At 36.4% G+C, this 18,238-nt stretch overlaps 4 protein-coding genes across 10 annotated transcripts; all 4 read right to left on the reverse strand.

The window, feature by feature from the left end:
• Positions 1-4: 4 nt before the first annotated feature.
• LOC107266842 lies at positions 5-3,030 on the reverse strand. 2 transcript variants are annotated; one of them, XM_015737757.2, is made up of 4 exons: positions 2,875-3,030; positions 2,019-2,120; positions 1,346-1,570; positions 5-700 (listed from the first exon to the last, which is right to left on the reverse strand). In XM_015737757.2, exons 2-4 carry the CDS (start codon positions 2,085-2,087, stop codon positions 593-595), a joined length of 402 nt encoding a protein of 133 aa, XP_015593243.1. In that variant the 5' UTR covers positions 2,088-2,120; positions 2,875-3,030; the 3' UTR covers positions 5-592. The 2 variants fall into 2 exon arrangements, with proteins under 2 accessions (XP_015593243.1, XP_015593242.1); XM_015737756.2 differs by lacking the exon at positions 2,875-3,030 and having other exon boundaries at positions 2,019-2,226.
• Positions 3,031-3,376: 346 nt separating this feature from the next.
• Positions 3,377-5,867, reverse strand: LOC107266834 (glycine-rich cell wall structural protein 1.0). The gene is made up of 5 exons (XM_015737741.2): positions 5,718-5,867; positions 4,917-5,109; positions 4,272-4,847; positions 3,922-4,181; positions 3,377-3,686 (listed from the first exon to the last, which is right to left on the reverse strand). Exons 1-5 carry the CDS (start codon positions 5,793-5,795, stop codon positions 3,633-3,635), a joined length of 1,161 nt encoding a protein of 386 aa, XP_015593227.1. The 5' UTR covers positions 5,796-5,867; the 3' UTR covers positions 3,377-3,632.
• Positions 5,868-6,431: 564 nt separating this feature from the next.
• On the reverse strand, positions 6,432-9,539 carry LOC107266837. Its single transcript, XM_015737747.2, has 5 exons — positions 9,408-9,539; positions 8,370-8,438; positions 8,201-8,287; positions 7,069-7,510; positions 6,432-6,989 (listed from the first exon to the last, which is right to left on the reverse strand). The coding sequence occupies exons 1-5, from the start codon at positions 9,474-9,476 to the stop codon at positions 6,667-6,669; spliced, it is 990 nt and encodes a 329-aa protein (XP_015593233.1). The 5' UTR covers positions 9,477-9,539; the 3' UTR covers positions 6,432-6,666.
• On the reverse strand, positions 9,499-17,390 carry LOC107266835. Of its 6 annotated transcripts, none has more exons than XM_015737742.2 (4): positions 17,152-17,390; positions 11,171-11,866; positions 10,575-10,862; positions 9,499-10,480 (listed from the first exon to the last, which is right to left on the reverse strand). In XM_015737742.2, the coding sequence occupies exons 2-4, from the start codon at positions 11,864-11,866 to the stop codon at positions 10,409-10,411; spliced, it is 1,056 nt and encodes a 351-aa protein (XP_015593228.1). In that variant the 5' UTR covers positions 17,152-17,390; the 3' UTR covers positions 9,499-10,408. The 6 variants fall into 6 exon arrangements, with proteins under 6 accessions (XP_015593228.1, XP_015593231.1, XP_024939881.1 ...); XM_015737745.1 differs by lacking the exon at positions 17,152-17,390 and adding an exon at positions 16,869-17,141; XM_025084113.1 differs by lacking the exon at positions 17,152-17,390 and adding an exon at positions 16,100-16,854.
• Positions 17,391-18,238: the final 848 nt, after the last annotated feature.

Raw genomic sequence — 18,238 nt, forward strand, 5'->3', positions numbered from 1 at the left:
ATTATTCAGTCGTGTAGCATCTTTATTGACGATACAAACAATACAATAAATAGTGATCGTTATATCAATGGAACATGCATCATGCGAAATCAACCTTTATGCGAAATATGTATGTCATTGGTAGAAAATATATATAATATAAAGCTGGACGGTGCGAGACAAAGATAAACAACAAAGGAAGGACGAGCAGAAGGACAATCGTAAGTACATATAGAAAATTGCATGTTTCCACACAATTTTGTACAATTGGTGACGTGACGCAAGTACTCACGTATTGCCTAATCTAACCACGTATGTATCTACTGTATAAAGGTATACGTGATTTTACCCACTTATCTATGTCTATTCACTGTGGATACGAGAATATTTCTCTTTATTAAATCTATATCCGGTTACGTTGCCTGTTATCATTCTAACCAAACGGACGCTTACTTTTCTTTTACGACCAAACAGCCAATACACGCAATTTTCTTTTTTTTCTTATAAATTACATTTTTAAATCGTACTTATGACGTCGTTGGTTGGGATGAGAAGAGGTTTCGATATCTTAATTTTTCAAAATTATTTTTAACGTTATTTCTTCCCTCTTCTTTCAAACCTCTGGTATTGACGTCACTCCCGCCGAAGATGCCGGTGTCGATTTGTTACCAAATGCATTGTTTAACAGAGTATTTACTGCGCGCAAGACGGAAATCGGAATCTGAAAAATTTTCAAAATTATATGCATTCCATTTTTACGCTTGCAGCCAATTTTAAATATTGTTTTACGTATATTAAATTTGGAACTATTTACTAGGGTCATTTTTTTCCCTTTATAATTCTTACAATAGTGGACCGTTACAATGTATGTTAGAATGACCCCTTGCAAAAATGTTGTGGTCCTAACGGATCATGTATCTACGACCACTCAGTATCCAAGGTTCTGTCAACGTGGCAACTGCAACATTTCTTAGCGTTGCCATTAGTGATCCTATTGTACTGTTCTTAATTGTCAAGATATAATAATAATAATAATAATAATATCCTATTTATTCTCAAGATATTACAGACTAAGGGCAAGAATCAGCTACACATGGAAGTGCTTTGTATTCCGAATCTGCCAATACTATCATAGGTGACGCATTCGTTCGAAATGTATTAATTGACAAAGTAATAATTTTTCTGCGAAACATTTGCAATTTGTAGAAGAGAATTGAAACATCGTAAGTTTTGGAAAAATTTGAAATGCGTTGTAAATATTTAAAAAAAATGGTTAAGATACAAATGACCCCAGTTTACCATTTGCGTTATGGATTACGTACAGTGTACTAGTTCTAGGACAAAAAAAAAACGGAAGAAAACTTACATTGAAGATGTCATCAATCACACGAGAAAAGGTCTGAGAAACCGTAGAACCATTTTGTTTGGGTGTCTTGCGAATTCCAGGCTTCACAGTTGGTGGGTCATCCAAAGCTGGTTGTCTCGTTGTTATCGCTTCCTCTTTGGTCGTTGTAATAACTTCCTGTGAAGTTTCGTCTTGCACCTCGATTACTCCAGGAAGGATCTCGTTACTGAGACGAGATTCTTCCTCCTGTAGAAAACAAAGAATTATTTGAGCACATTAAATTTCTGATTTCTCGGTCACTCCGTGCCATGCCTTTTTGAATCTTGTTCTTGTCACGTGGTTTCTTATGAGTTTTCCTTATTCCCCTTGATCTTTCTTTGTCATCGGCACAACAAAAAAGCAATGTAATTCTAATAAGTACTAGGTAACGCAGAAGGCTCTAGACTCCCTGAAAGGCAGTTGACCGCAGCAACGGGTTCTTGACTTTCTCCGTGAAAGTATGCAGCTGCGTCATTGCTGCGTCTCTTAAACCTGCTAGTCAGCGTCATTGGACCACTGATAATTCCACGAATGAAAGTCATTTGCCACGCATGCTTAATAGAGATTGACTGCTAAGGCGACGGCAAGATCACAAAGTTGTTTGATTATTAGTAAATATTAATAAAAAAAAAAAACATAATAAAATTCAACTCACCCTGCTATCCGTGGGCATAGCTATAGCGCTAGCGATGAAAACGATCAAGAAAAATATTTCCCCGCGCATTTTTGAATTCTTTTAAAATGCTCTGGTTACTTTCTGTAAATATATTTTCGATTTAAGCAACACCGGCGCAACAGTTCTTTATTGGCAACACGAAACTGCTCGAGCAACTTGCTACCTACGAATGAACCAGCACGCTAGTCAGCTTACGGTTAAGAAGCCCTCACCACTCCCGTTAAGTTTACTTGGCGAATTAGCATTACCGCAAAAGCATGTTGCTACCCCATTAAGTACAGTCATTATGATAAACGGGTTAGACTCAAAATCAAAGTGTCTGATACTGATCTGAATTTTGAGAATTACGTCTTTAGAAGGCACTTTTGTAGGCTGCTAGTTAACCTGAAATCATGTGCTGTATTCTATTTATATTTAAAGGAATTGGGAAAATTTATACTTATCGTGAGGCATGCTTGACCGTGCACATATTTTCGTGTGTACGCGCTAATTACTCGAACAGTTAGGTAACTTAATTATCTACGAACTACTGGCAATGTGTGTGTCTAGTTTGTAATATTATGTTGGGTCAATGTTCCTTTCCATTGAAATTTATACACGTCACGTATAAGAATATATAGGGTTATTCACAACAAACGCGTGAATTGAAATTAGCCTGAACGTTTGATTTCTACGTAGAACCATCTTCGTGGTGCGTTTCTTGTGAATCACTCTGTATAATATTATTATATTGATTTTCATGACATTTACTATAATTTTTTTTTTAAATTGACAGAATTTTCGCGACAGAAGAATTATTTGATTTATATAAGTATAATAAAATTGATGAACTTACCGGTTCTATCGATCTGTTTTTCACTATTGAAAATCGTCTATGAAATTGGATCGGTACCTTCTTGACAACTTGTCCGAGTCACGGTCTTCGATCGAATGATCCATCCACATTGGAAACCATCAGGAGAACGGACGGACCTCGTGCCTTCTGACCAGTCGAGCGATTATTACTTCCGGTTTAGAGTATAAAAAACATAGATCACTTTGTACATTATCTAATGCTTTGTACTGTGAATCCCACTGAACGAGATTTGGTATCAGCGATTAATTTTTCATTAATGACTTTGAAAATTTTTTTTTTAATAACCATCGAATGGATATCACAGCAATTTTTGCAAAGGTAAACCTTCGAAATTGAAGGTCGCATATTTCTGAAGAATTTTTTTTGAACGATTTTATTATGCATCGTGAATCATTTGGTGCGTGTATAAATGTGAACGTGACTCGCGTTATGAACGACTGTTTAAAATGACAATGGTTCAAACAAAGAACAATAAACAAGGTGGTTAAAGATTAGTGTTTATTTCAGTATTATTATAGATGCCGATTACCGGGTATACATTGTATATTTTGATTCAGTTAAAAAACGAACATATTTTTTGTTCAGTATTTTAACATTGAAAACTTATAGAACGTAAGAAATAAGTAAAGTATGAAATATTTGATAAAGACAATGTAGCAGTAAACAAGTACATTAATGAATAAAAAGTCGAAGTAAAATATATTTCCACGAAGTATAAAAGATAAGATAAATTTTCCTTAACCCTTGTTTTTCAGTAGCTGGTTTACAGCTGTAAGCGTGGAGATTGGTATCTGCAAAGATGAAAAAGAGATTTAACTTGAGTTTAAATTTGTTTACTTTGTTGAATAGTGAATAATTAAATCTGCTCACGATCATGAGCAAAAACGGATTTGTTTGCGGATCGTGAATGCCATAAGGAAGTCCTAATACGTTAAATGGATTGGTCATTCCAGATGGCATTTTACATTTTTATCTATCTTTATTCTATTAGCTAAAAGTAAGTCTGATAATGTTTTCATTACTCACATTAAAGACGTCATCGAAAAAAGTGGCACTTTTATATTTTGTTACTGTTGCACCATTTTCAGATCCACCTTCTATGCCTGCTCTCGAATATAATCCACCGGAGAGACCAGCCGACGCGGAAGCCGAACCCTGAGCTTCTGCATTTGCGTTCAGAGCAGAGGAGGAACCATAATTTACAGTTTCCTTCGGAGCTACATGAATCCTTTTAATATGATGCCATCGTGCAGGATATACTGGTTTCTCCACGTAGGATTCCCCACCTGAAAAAAATTCAAAATCTGGGGTTGCAGGTGCGGCAAAAATATATTTCGGTATACGTTGCACAGAAACTAAAATTGTAAGATTCCTACCCAAACTAGCTCCGGCATATAGTGCGCCCTGTGCACTTGCACCTGCATTAGCAGGTGCAGTTTCCACAACAGGTCTTTGAATTGGAACATGCGTTTTTTCCACTGTTTTGACAACAGCACTGCCACTGCCAGTTCCTGCACCTGCATAGAGTCCTCCGAAGAGACCGGCATCTGCGAAAGCTGGTCCAGCCGCAACAGGGGGTGCCTCTAGATTTCGCACCTGAACATCATCCTTAACAGTGTTTATGCGAGTGTTAACTGCGGCTGCGGAATCTGCACTTGCACTTGCACCTGCATTGATATTGCCAAAAAGTCCTGCAGATGCAGACGACTCTCCTGCTGCCTTCTGTTTATAGACTCCAACATTCTTCTTCGCAGGTTTGCTTATCACTTGAATATTGTTACCAACGGCGCCTGTTGCTACTGCATCTGCACTTGCTCCACCACCAGCAGTTGCGCCAGCGTATAATCCGCCTGCTGCCGACGAACCTGCGCCTCCATCTAATGCACCTCCAAGACCAGCTGCAGCTTCAGGACCACCGTTACCTAGTCCTGCTCTAGCGTGAAGCCCGCCACCTGCGATAAAGACAATTTTTTTTAATGACACAAAATGCATAATAATACTTCATCTTTAAATGTACCCACCAGCATTCGCTGTATTGCCAGTCAGAAGTCCGTCTAAACCTGCAGATGCATGTGCACCCGTTGGCGTACCTGCACTTGCGTGCAAACCTCCACCCGCCTTTGCACCTCCCAATAAACCACCTAAACCAGCCTGAGCGTGGTACCCAGCAAAATTGACCTTGACCCCACCATCAGTAAATTGTAGAAACGGAATCTGAGAATTAACAGACAAATATTTACTGCACCTGCACTTTGATCAGATCAAACGTCAACGGAATTTTTTAGGACACACACAAAACCACTAAGTAGGTACACGTCTATCAGATATATTAATGACAATATGAAAGTAGCTGCAAAACAGAGGTAACCTCTAGGCTAAGTTTAATCATTACTGACGTTACCCGTTTTTCTTACGTTTTTGTAATATCTTGCAAACATCACCTAATGACTTTACTCAATACACGAACAGACATGCGGATATTCTAAAAATAAAAAGTCCAACATTCTAAACACATCCTTTATATGAACCATATAATGAGGTTTTAATATACCCACGAATTAAACCTATCACACATGCTCCTATGGCACGTACATGTATTAATGCCTGAGTACACTGACGTTAATACGCGTTTCAAGGTAAACAGGATATAAAAGCAAGTAAGATGCTCGAGTTCGTCAAAAACCAGTTTAGTCGAGCGGCTTTGTTATTTAGATTAAAATAATACTGTATATCGTAACGTGGATAATTCAAGTTTATTTTCAATTTCATTGCACGTATCAGCCGTTGTTTGATACAGCATATGAATATCGAATTGATATTACCTGTGCCTCTACTGTGGCAATGGCCGCCAATCCAAAGAGCAGCAGCACAATCTCTACCTTCCTTGATTCCATCTTCATCGTCACTGTTCTTCACGGCAATTGAAACTGGCAAACAAGATGAATTCTAAAATGTTTCCTCAAGGTATATTTCTTAAACGTAGTAGGGGTATTCTTAGGAATTTAACCAATCAGGGTGTCGTATTTCTATTACGCACACACATGGGATTACCAGGCAAAACTATTAAAGTACGCACTACAAGTCAAGGTTTTTAACTGTGAGTGCATATTATTATCGTCTATTATTACTATTGCAGACATTTGGGGGACTAATTGAGTGCGTCGGGACAATTCATAAAGAGAATTAAAATTAATGACATAAATTCGTATTTCGTTTTGCGTTATTTTTGACAAATTTAATCGTGACTTGTCAATTTTATAGTGTTTTTCTTGGTTGGACATTTTATAATAGCGGAATCCTAAGAGCTTAAGTGTGTACAATTAGGGACATTTATATTAATTATATTTGAATAGTCGAAAGTATAGTCATTTAAAATTATAATTTATGAGATTCACGGGATTTCAAGAACTTTGAACTTATGCAATTTTTGTATATTTTTTCTCCAAGTGCTGTGACGAAGAAATATTTTTGAGAGGATTCCTACCGGCGAGCCAAATGCGTAAGTGCATAATTAGGAATTTTTATTAAAAATAAATTACTAGCAAAATTACGTTTACAATATATGTATATATACAGGTATGCTTAAGACGATGATTAATGATTTAATTAGTATATACATATTAATTAGATTATTCACAGTGACTGCAAGCTTGGAAAATTTTATGGCGCTATTCAATTACCACTGTACATTTTCTGGAAAAATCGTGTCTTCGTTTTCATGATATTGGCCCATGACTGTTATAGATATTTGTTTTCTTTATCAGAGTCATGTCAGATGCTCCTGTGTTCGAACACTAGCCTACTTCTGCCGTTCCGTTCATTAGCGACATATTCGTCGTCTGACGATGCCGGGAAAAATCCACTGTTGTATTTCGGTGCTATTTTATTTTCCAGTGGAGGCTCGTCGTCTTGATATCTACTATATTTATTTCGCTCAACTTTTGGCGCCACTTTGTTCTGTATTTTGCCGGACGACGCCGAGGCCTGAGACCCGAAGAAACTTCCCAATCCTTGCCAAAGCGTGGGTTTCGTGTCTTCTATCACTTCCTCGTATACTTCATAAGTGTTCTCCCCACTTCCGCTACCGTGGCTTCCTAAATGATATGTTAAAAATTAATTTCTTTTAGATTACTTGAATAAATGGAATTAATGGTATTAATTAAAATTATGCACCATGGCTACCATGACTTCCATGACCTCCATGACCTCCATGACCACCGTGGCCTCCATGACCTCCATGGCTTCCTATAATCTCTTGATGGTTTCCATGGTTACCGTGGTTGTTATTGTGGCTCTGATGGCCAAACGTAAAGAGACTATCAAGACCGGAATGACCGCTGAGGATTCCATGATGGCCGACCAGTAGATTCGCCAGTGAATTCAAACCCAACGGATCATGATGGTAATGGCGAGGTACGCGTTGCTTACGACGCTCAAATTTGTCCTGTTGTAACTTTTCACGCTGGAGGCGCTGCTGTTCTCGTTGTATTCGTTGCTGTTCGCGTTGCGCCTGTACCTGGTCGCGTCTCTCTGCACGGCGTCGTTGTATTTCTTCCCGCTGTGGCGCTGTACTCTTCACCAGATTACCGACAGCCTCCAAAGTCATAATAGGAATCTATCGAGCAAGATCAATGAATGCCTATACGTAATTAATAGTGTTTAGAGAAATATAATTTCTAAAAAAAATGGTGCTACTGGCGTGATCGCAACACGTGATTTCCTCATCACGATTGTTACTGGCATCACGTTACGGTTGTGAAGGTACTTGATGTTAAGAATCGAGTGATGTAGAGTTGAAATAGAGAATTCTTTTAGTTTAGTCAGTTTTTTGTCGACTTGTATCTATTGTATCTACGTCCAGATATTGACGTATACCGAGGAGACTTTTCTATTGGCTCTCATAAAACTGGTAAAGAAAAAGGTCTGTATACTGCAAACTAGAGCATAGTAATTTTTTAATCAGACTATCGATACAAACTTTTTTTTTATTTTTCACATTTCAGGTAAAGTGCCAGAACGGATTGGTGTTTTGGTGTCAATTACAATACCAAAACTACATTTTATACACGGAAAACACACAACAAATTTAATTGCGATCCGCAGCCTCTTTGGAAAGTTAACGTGTTTTCGGACAGAATTTACCACAGACAGACAGACAGAAATGAGTGAATGCTTTTTTTTTAAATCTAGGACCCTCAAAACATGTATTTCCATTAAAATCTGGGGGTCGATTTTTTTCGGACTGCAATACTTTCTTACGTACTTTGTATGCGATGAGAAAGTAATAGATTAACTGTCATATTACCTTAAAGACGCTATCAATAGTTTCGGTATTTTCCGGCAAAAACGTCTGCGCGGCTGTAGCGGTTTGTCGAATGGCTGTTATTGGTATCTGAAAAATTATTGTTCGTAATTGTAATTTATTTATAACATTCCAATGAATTTAAATACAGATAACATTGTATGTTACTCACGTTGAAAATGTTGTCTACGATTTCGCCACTTGGTCCCTGCCCCTGACGCTTCACTCTAATCAAGGTATTCTGTAAGGATTATAAAGATTCTTTATATGGCAAATTATATAGTAACTTTTCAAGCTTATTACCGTGATAAAGACATGACGCAAGAGCAAAATTATTTTGCATAAATTATTCAGTTTATGCGCCAATTCTCGGTAAAGCGATATATTACATAGTAAATTTGTCCAAGTATTATTTTCACTTTCACCCGGCCATATGCACGCGAATATGTGCAAACATGGATGGTGAACTCTTGTGTGAGATTTTTTTCTATTTTACGAAATTTATGCGAATATATCCATAACGCTAATCGTTGGCATAAAGATTTTGGACGATTCGGATCGAATGGATTATCTTATAGTTTGAATTTGAGTCGTTCATAAATTAATCCAGATGGATAACATGTTGTAAGTTACGTAACGCAACCTTTCCTGGAACAATAGGTCAATGATCCTTAGCTAGGTAGATTGTCGAAAAAATTGTTAGGACGATGCTTCATCAAACCACGATGGTATTTTGTGGTATTATGTAACGGTGGATGATCACAGCCCGTATACATTTCGTATTTTCGCGCGCGAATCTAGCACGAGACCTTGAGGATTGCACAACTTTCGTGAATGAAAGTCAAGCAGGATTTGCTTTAATAAAAAAATACTCTGATCAAGAATATCGAACAAAATTTGGGATTTGTGCTATTTTATATAATAAAAAAACATAGTGAGCTTATGCAGTGTTTATTTGACAAATTTTTTGAATAATTCTTAGGAGTCTAGTATTACTGGGATATAGTCCGTGATGAGCATCTTGATTTTTTACGCTAATAAATACACTTTGTTTTTTGGTATTAAAACGCAGATAATGATGGGATTTCAAAAATAATAATTTAACAAGTTGTCAGTTTATTTTTTGATTTAAAAAAATTCGATAATTTTGACCATTTATTTTTGAGCTTTTGCGAGGTCAAATATTTTATATGTTAATTATGTCACTTACTCCGTATACTTCGCTAAACGAAACACTTAGAATGGCGAAGAGAACAGAAACAATATGGTGACCAACCATAATTCGTTTTGTGCTTTTCTTCTTTTTTTTTACTTCAACTTTTCTTTCGCAAATTTTAAGTAAACTAATTTAATCGCAATGTCCTCGTGTGTTCACAAATGACGATTAAGTGGTTGTCGCGCGCACAAGTGAGCCTGTCTTTAAGGGAAGCGTCGCCCAATCCCACGCCATCCCTCTAACCAATCAACGCTCGTATATTCCACGAGTTTGCTTTCTACTGTCGCAATCGGGAGAATCTCGTTTTTATTCGAGAAGCCGGCATATATTTTCCTTCTCTTCCTCTTTCTCTACTATGTAACTCTTTATCTTTTTTCTTTATACTTTTTCTTTCAGCACAGCAGACACGCGTAGGCCGACTTTGCGTTATTACATAATACTGGGTCCGATAGGTTCACGTATATGATTACTGTATCCCTCGAAATGCAATATATACAATATACAGATTTAGCATTTGCAAAAAAATTTATTTTGAAGTTGAAAATTAAAAAAAATTTACAATGGAATATACACCATTGAATATATTTTAAGGACAACGAAGCTTAAACGGGCTGCGAATTTTGTATTCATGTTCGATTTCGAAAAATACTCATTTTTGCGGACCTTTTTTTTAATTTATCTTCCCTCTTTCTCTTTTCCTTCCCCGTGACAACTACGGTGGGCCATGGATAGACTTTCTTTGCAAATTCAATGGCGACGCTTTGACTTCACAAGCGATTTTGATAAATTAATAAATTACGTGAATAAATATATATGATCGTGTTAGTTTTGACGAATTCAGTCTTTGGCCATTCGTACTCCCGCATTACTTCGTAAAGTTCATTAGGTACATATGAATCAGCACTCTTGTTCATGCCATGCAGATATTCTCTCACTGTCGAATCCACTTATGTGTTTTACAGCAAAAACATTATATTCTCTCAGGTACGCTTCATTTAGTCTTGAATGTAAGGTCGAATCTGATTACCAAGATCACGCTGAAATTCGCGTACACTGATCTTGGAATCCTAAAACAACAAAAAAAGGTTAATATTGTAAAAAGAATGTTTTAAATTTTGGGGCAGCTTTAGAAGAAAAATATCATTCCACAATTAAACTTACGTTGATCGCATCTCTCCATTCAATATTGAACAATCTAATGAGTCCACGAAGATTTCTTCTGACAATTCCTTGAAATTCCGTCCTAGTTAACTTGGGCGTTTCCGTAGTGGTACTTGTTGTTGTAGTAACGTTGGAATTGCTATCATCAACTGTTGTACTTGCTACTGTCGTGGAACTCACTATAGTATTGCTAGTGACAGACGTCCTGCTAGTAGTGGTTTCTGGTGCAAAATTATCGTTTACAAGTTCACCAATTTGCTTGAAAGCTGATCGAGTATCGTTGAAACTCTGCAATTTAAAATTCAATTAGCTTTAGTAATGGTATTTGGGTGTTAATAATAGAATAATTATTAACACGTAATTTGGAAGACGCCTGAATATATGACAACCCGTGATACACGGCTGTGGAGACGGTCGATACATTCTAGGAGAACCTAGATGTTTGTGTTATTATATGTATATAGGAACAACATGCCGGAACTAAGAAAAAAAAAAGTATTTGGACCGTAACTGATCAATATTAATTCGATACGGCAAATGATAAAATGCAATCTTTCCTATCATAGTATAATTGAACCTTGTCAACTTTCACTAACCTCAAAGGCTACTCGTGCCAGAGTCCATAAGAATCCTGGTCGTTGTTTCTGGATTTGCCTGGCGACTCTCTTGGCATCTTCTGGAATTTTAGACTCTGATAACATTTGATCTTCCAGGGAATTCATGATTTCCGTTGCTTCAGAACTTGGACGATAATGCACATCCATTAGCATTTTTTCAAGTATATTAATTTTTTTATGGAATTGCTCGTCTTTGTCAGTCGTTTTGAAATTCCTTGATGAATCCACGGGCTCCTTCTTTGTTTCTTGTGATTCGAGGGGAAGGTAGTCCTGATAATAATTATCCCGATACTGTTTGCTGGGTACGGTCTCTTTATACTCTCGTGGAATTGCTGTTGTTCCAACAAAATTTCGGTAATAAAGATCCTGTGGACTTCTTTGTGGCACTTGATAAAATCGATAGTTATTTTGCAATTCCACTGATGGAATTGCTTGCTGATTTTTGTATATCTTTCTGTCCTCTCCTTCATAATATTCTAAATTTTCGTAATGCGTCTCTGGGGACTGCTGGACAATTCCTTGAGCAAATTCTCTTACCGGTAATTGGTAATTGTCATAATTATTTATAGCGGTGTATGGAATCCAATAAGCTTGTTGAGAAGTAACTTGAGAACATTCGATGACACAGATCAATAAGCAAATCAGGATGTTGACTCTGTTAGCGATGGAAGGCATCTGAAATAAAAATCATTATCAATTTAGCATTGAATGAAATTCCATTACAACGGAAGTTACATAAATGAAAAGAATCGTTATTTGTTACCAGGAATTGTCCAATCTAACACATTTAATAGTCACTAATTTAATTGATGAAAGTTGCATAAAACCACAAGAGAAACTAATAGGCAATTCCAATTAAAGCACAATGAAGCAACACAGAATGAATCATTGTAGGTACGAAATCAGAAATAAATATCATAGCAATTCCAATGCATAATATACTATACGTTTTGATATGCCAATTAATGCACATGGAATATCCTAATACATGAGGCCCAAAAAAAATGAAATTGATAAATTCTCAATGACTCACGGTTATCCCTAAGCAATTCCACCATCAGTATTAACCTCAGGAAAGCCGTAACGTTACTGGACTACGATACATGATTAAACGCACACAGGGTCCATTCTACAAAGTTTCGGGGGCCCGATAAATTTTGACACAGGCGTACGTGATGTCGTGACGATACGTGAACCGAATATCGACATGGCGTCTTTTACGAAACCTTCAACGAGATCGGACTGCAATAATGTGCACCGCTATAATAATAATAACAGTTCCTGGTATGCATTGAGCCTGAGAATGGAACAGGATCCAGAAACACTTTCTACGCAATTCCACGAAAGCTGTATCCTTCGACAGGAAAATTTCGATCGCTTGAAAAAATCTGTTGCTTCGACGAAAAGTAAAAAAACAAAGAATGAAAAAAGCAGCACAACAATTATATAGGTTAAAAATTTTTTGCATTACAGTTTTTTACGTCGTATCATTTGGAATTGCATGTCACACCGCACGTCACATTACTACATTGTTTTCAACCAGCAAAATCCACAGGAACTTAACACTGGAGTTATTGAATTCTTGCTGGTACGGTAGTTGTTCGTCCCTTGCTGTATTACAACTACACCAAGTACTTGCGAGGACTACACAACCACGTGGACCCGAGGCACCAACGATCATTTCACTTTCACTCTCGTTCAGGCTGACCACGTGTTTGTCCATACCGATTGTGAGACGATAGTACGTAATTCTAACGTCGGACATGCTTTTGGTGCCAATTACCTAATTATCGTACTAGGTGGCACAGTCCCACCCGATTAATGCGATTGATAAATTTTTTAAGAATTTCATGAGAACCGCCTTAATAAATTTTCAAAAATTTTCTCTAATGATTTTCTTTTAGTAGCATTATACTTTCACACGAATCAACAATAAATAATGATCAGAATCATTCGTTTTTAAATATATTCTTATCGCGCAGTTCGTAATTCGCAAAATTTTGCCTGCATTTATTTCGCATACTTTCTTGTACAAATCTTGAAAAATACCTGACAATTATAAACGTCTTTTTGTTTGTACCACGGGTGCGGCTATCTTACGCGTCAGTGATTTTCGCGTAGAAGGGATGGAGAAGAATTCGAAGATAAAATCCTTCGGGATGAAAGTGTGTCACTTCAGATGTCATTAGTACAGAATTGCGTTACGGAATTGGTGAATACGGAAAAGTTTTAAATTACGTAAAATAGATTAGAATGGATTCCTGCGAGGTGCGTTAAAGTCATACATATATGTATACATATACATAGCGAAATATCCGGTTAAGAAATCGGTTAGGAAAAACCTATGAATTTCTTTGTTTAAATTGCAGTTACCCATATCTTTCGATAGTACGTTACTTAAGGTATTTCGAGCGTAAGACGATAGTCTTTGAAAAGTAATAATTATTTTTACCTACATTTTCATCGTGCAGCATCGTATTAAAAAGTCTCAGATTCGCTCATGGACGTTTTAATAATTAATTGTCGATTTAAAAAATGAATTATTAGTATAGAAGCATATCGAAACAAAACTCCCGTCCTCGTTTCAATTGCAAGCTTCTCATATTAATCATCTTGAGATCTGAGATATAAAATGTGCAAAGGACCAAGCGGATTTCAGATATAAAGTATCGCGCTTGAAAAAGTGGAAATTTCAAAGTTTTTCACAAGAAGGTATTATCGAAAGATGGGAGAATAAATTCGACCTCGTATTAGAATAATTGTGGTTTTCGCCGTGAAGTAACTGGAAACGCTGTGCATCGTCATCTGTGTTGTCACAATCATCGGTGATTGAATTTTTGAGAAAAATTCGAAAATTGAACGATTATGTAGAAATTCCAAGTTCCGTATATTTCATGCATCACAGAGTTCAATAAAAACCTTGTAAAATCGTTTCATGGTAGTACAAATTTATATATTTGAAAATATTTGTGAATCTTTTAAGACGACCACGAAAAAAACGTAACATCTCGCTCAATGCACTTTATAGAAATGATAATGATCAATAAAAGAATAGTTGAACGCTAATAAAAATCCGAGGACATTGATCCGCTCTAGTGTATGTATATTTGACATTTCACTTCAAAGACGTGGCCTTGGTCCATCATCTAAGTTGCACAAACGTCCAACGATCTTTGCACCGATATATGGTACATGTATATTCATTTTTGCTAGTTTTACAGTATTAGTCAATGTCGGTCTGAAGACACATGGGTACCTCACTGGTTTTCTACGTCAGAGAGGTCGATAAACCTCCTTGGGTACGACTCTTCCTTTCAATTTCCGCCGCATCCATAGAAACTTCAATGACCACCGTTTAGTAATGTGATTAATTAATTTTTTCAAAAACAAAACATTGATTAAGTCCATAAGAAACTTCCCATACATTGATCTTGCATCATTTATACATACAGGGTTATTCAGTACAAACGTACAACCTGAAGTTGGTTCTACCATAGAAGTCAAATGGACAACTTCAGGTGATACGTTTGTCGTGATTGACCCTTTATTTACTTATTCAGAATAACACGTGTCGTTGAGTTAATAAACTTTGGATATATGTTAACGACAGTGGTGCCATCTGTCGATTAAGGGCTATACGTAAGGCCCAAAAATTAGTAATCGAAATAAATCCTTGTAAGACTTGACCGTCTTATATAATTTGTATGCTAATGTATTTTAGAAGTTTGTCAGTGTACTTAATGAAATATGCTAATGATAATACGCAATCCCTTGATAACAGAAAGGGCCATACGTAAATAAGTCCCAATATTAGTAACAAGACAAAATCCTTGTAACACTTGACCATCTGGTATGTTGTATCTCGTGATTGGTATTGCATAATCATTTGAGGATACTCAACATCCAAAAGGTGGAGGAAGAGAGAGAAAGATGGGGAGAGAGGGAACTGGGTCAATTTGACCTGTCGCCACGGTTAAAGAAAGTTGGTACATGATTTAGGGACCTGTTCCTCGGAGATATTGACCTTGCTTGGGTTCTCTTCCCCTTTCCTGCTTTAGATGTATCAATAATTATGACTTTCAAAAACAATTTTTATCCATTTTCATTTTTTATATGTCGTTCGTGACAAACTGGTGTATGAGAATTCTAAGATAACTTGTTTTACACTTTATTTTGACTCACAGTAAATATGGGCAACGTGTCAAGGTAACCATAGTTAGTGTACCAATGTTTAACGATCTACTAGGCCAAGTCAAGTGGTTGAATTATTTTTTGAGATATTATTTTTCAAATTTCAATTCTTCAATATTACATTACACCCCAAGATGATTATGCAATTATATTGTTAAAATGATATTTCTTTTTAACCGATACCGGAGACATTATATAATCGTCATAAAAAGTTCGTTAATTTCATGTTACGTTACTGATACCTATGTAAGATGTTATTTTATACATTCAACAGAAAAAATAATTCAAATTCTCTTTAATTCACAAACATGTACATGTAGATATACTACGTGCCACGTACAGGATACAAAGTGTATTTAAACTGAAGCGAAAACAACGAGCGTCTAAATATACTAATTTTTTTAAGTAATAAAAATAATATCGAAAACGAATGAAACGAAAATGAAATCAAGAAATCAAGAGACACTCACAGTTGCACTGTGACGGCGTGAACGTGGAAAACTCAGGAACGCCGGAAAATCAATGGCGAACTAGTCGGTGCCATTTCGTGACACGAGCACTGGGATCGCAGGTAAGAGCAAATGCAATGCAATATATTTGCATGCGCCAAGGAGGTCGGGAAAGGTAAATAATAAATAATAAAAAGAAAAGGGAAGGGAAGAAAAATTTTCTCGACTCTGCACTCACGCGTGGCAAATGGGTGGTATGTAAGATCACCTTGTGCTTCGAGTAGCCATCTCTAGCGGACCGACTCCGAGATGAAGATTAAAACGTCGCGAAGGATTTCTTAGCCGGTACTAGTACTAACGTCCTCAGATTCTATGGAGTTGAGGCCAGCGCCTCGTCTTTACATAATAGTTTTCTTATGGATTTGTTCCGTTATGAAACCGTGAGGCCGTAACACTCTAGTCTCTCTTGGGTCGTTGCTGGTCTTGCTATTGCTTTGGTCTTCTGCTCTTGGCTACCAAATTGCCACACTTCAGAAGTGCTTGTGCCTTATACATAACTGGGGACTGAGCTCAGCAGGTCTTTGATCTTGTTATGCCTAATAACGAAGATCCAGACAACTTCCGGGAAGAAGAATTTGAAAAACATATCTAAAAATAGCGTTCAATGGAGTCATCTTAGTTTACTTTTCTTTTTCATTCGTCTTACGATGATTTTGAAATATAAAAAAAATTTGGCCCTTTTTCTTTTGTTAAACATTTTTGGTTCATTGGAGAAAGGTACGGATCTGGTGAAGGTAACTGGTTCAAATTGAAAGAAGTATGAACAGCACTATTGCGTAACTTATTATTATTATGGGAGTTTGGTCAGTTTTGATTGCCTTGTAAAACTAGAGAATGCACTGGGCACTGTACGTTATTCGGACTGCGAGGGAAAAAAAGAAACTTGTAATACGTATGAAAAGGAATTGCGAAATTGATTCCTTTGACAGGGCGAAAAGAAACAAGAAAGATTTACTGGAGCGAGTGTTCTAGTTTACCTTGGATATCCCTAGGTACCTTCTACATCCAAGGTTTACGATGCATAATAATAATTGGAGCGTTGTACGATTTTATATGAATTTTAATTTTTGTTTTATTACCAAGAAAATAAAGTACTTTTTACGCGTTCTTAATAGTTGATTGAGACAAAACTATGTGTCCTAGATTACAAAACCGCGGATTATTATGCAATTACGAAATAAGTGGAGTAAAACGATAAACCCACAAACGTTCACCCAATCGTTATGTATTATTTGTACAATTTTATTCTTGTCCTCTTACTCTGATAAATTTCTTGCACTTTGTCGTAAATTCTTCTTTTTACACTTTCCTTTTGATTTATTAAATACTTTATCTGACTGTTTTCAATAAATCTTGTCCACACGAAAATTGTCGTTCGTTGCTTTCCTAACCAATGACTATACACTCGGATTCTCTTCGGTTACTAAGTGTAGTTAGAGGTTAGGGCTCCCCTATATAGCAACTGCATCTTGTCAGACAGCAGACTTCGGACTAAACGCCAAACCGATGAGTCCTCGTGGGTTCCTCCGCACGAAATATTCTTCAAGGGCATCTGCATTTTTACGAAAGATCAACGCCGTCATTACCAACCCACGAAACGGAACCGATTAACGAGTCTCTAAGGACGTCCGTATATTAGCATTTCGTTCCGTCAATTCTCATCTCATGGAAGTCACGAATAAAACCAATAAATAACAGTAAAACGATAATAGCTCTAATATAAAAAAAATTATCCATTAATAAAATAGTCTTACGTTTCAAAAGTAAAAAAAAAAGGTTGAATCAACATCTTTTTCACAATAAAATATAAATCACTGCAAGGAATGTCCTTAAAATATATATAATAAAATAGAAAAAAAATTATATTTCTTTGTCATATCAAAATTTATGAAAAAACTATAAAGATATCTTACAGCCTGAAGTATGCAACCAATCATACACTGCTGTATTGCAGTAACAGTTCTTTAGGATTGTATTTAAATATATACTATCTATATATATATATATATATAATAACATAGTACAAAATTATAAGTATGGAAATTATCAATTTGATTACTCATATAGGGAAGCACAGCTATTCTCACTATTTCATATTTATTATTCATACGAAATTTAGTATAAGTATTCAAGGTTGACATTTCACGAAGATCCATGAAATTACATTCCTGACTATTCATTATATTTCACACATGATAAAACAGACACAGTCATAGACTTCCTAGTATTTGAAAATTTTATCAAGACGACCTAAAGATCTTTTCTTAAAATTTCATCCCTCCGTAAAGCGTATCCATGCGTTTCTAGCACTTATGAAATATTGCATACGTTATACGCATATCATACG

Source organism: Cephus cinctus, unplaced genomic scaffold (genome assembly GCF_000341935.2).
Source record: "Cephus cinctus unplaced genomic scaffold, Ccin1 Ccin1_scaffold0330, whole genome shotgun sequence".
Taxonomy (NCBI): domain Eukaryota; kingdom Metazoa; phylum Arthropoda; class Insecta; order Hymenoptera; family Cephidae; genus Cephus; species Cephus cinctus.

Coding starts and splice junctions, on each gene's coding strand:
- LOC107266834 (XM_015737741.2), bottom strand. CDS start 5,795: ATGAAGATGGAATCAAGGAAGGTAGAGATTGTGCTGCTGCTCTTTGGA. Junction 4,848..4,916: donor TGGCAATACAGCGAATGCTG/GTGGGTACATTT, acceptor TCTTTATCGCAG/GTGGCGGGCTTCACGCTAGA. Junction 4,182..4,271: donor ATATGCCGGAGCTAGTTTGG/GTAGGAATCTTA, acceptor AATTTTTTTCAG/GTGGGGAATCCTACGTGGAG.
- LOC107266837 (XM_015737747.2), bottom strand. CDS start 9,476: ATGGTTGGTCACCATATTGTTTCTGTTCTCTTCGCCATTCTAAGTGTT. Junction 7,511..8,200: donor CTATTGATAGCGTCTTTAAG/GTAATATGACAG, acceptor CTTGCTCGATAG/ATTCCTATTATGACTTTGGA. Junction 6,990..7,068: donor TGGAAGTCATGGTAGCCATG/GTGCATAATTTT, acceptor CATATCATTTAG/GAAGCCACGGTAGCGGAAGT.
- LOC107266835 (XM_015737742.2), bottom strand. CDS start 11,866: ATGCCTTCCATCGCTAACAGAGTCAACATCCTGATTTGCTTATTGATC. Junction 10,863..11,170: donor TGGCACGAGTAGCCTTTGAG/GTTAGTGAAAGT, acceptor TTTAAATTGCAG/AGTTTCAACGATACTCGATC. Junction 10,481..10,574: donor AATGGAGAGATGCGATCAAC/GTAAGTTTAATT, acceptor TTGTTGTTTTAG/GATTCCAAGATCAGTGTACG.
- LOC107266842 (XM_015737757.2), bottom strand. CDS start 2,087: ATGCGCGGGGAAATATTTTTCTTGATCGTTTTCATCGCTAGCGCTATA. Junction 1,571..2,018: donor CTATGCCCACGGATAGCAGG/GTGAGTTGAATT, acceptor TGTTTTCTACAG/GAGGAAGAATCTCGTCTCAG. Junction 701..1,345: donor TGATTGATGACATCTTCAAT/GTAAGTTTTCTT, acceptor AAAATTTTTCAG/ATTCCGATTTCCGTCTTGCG.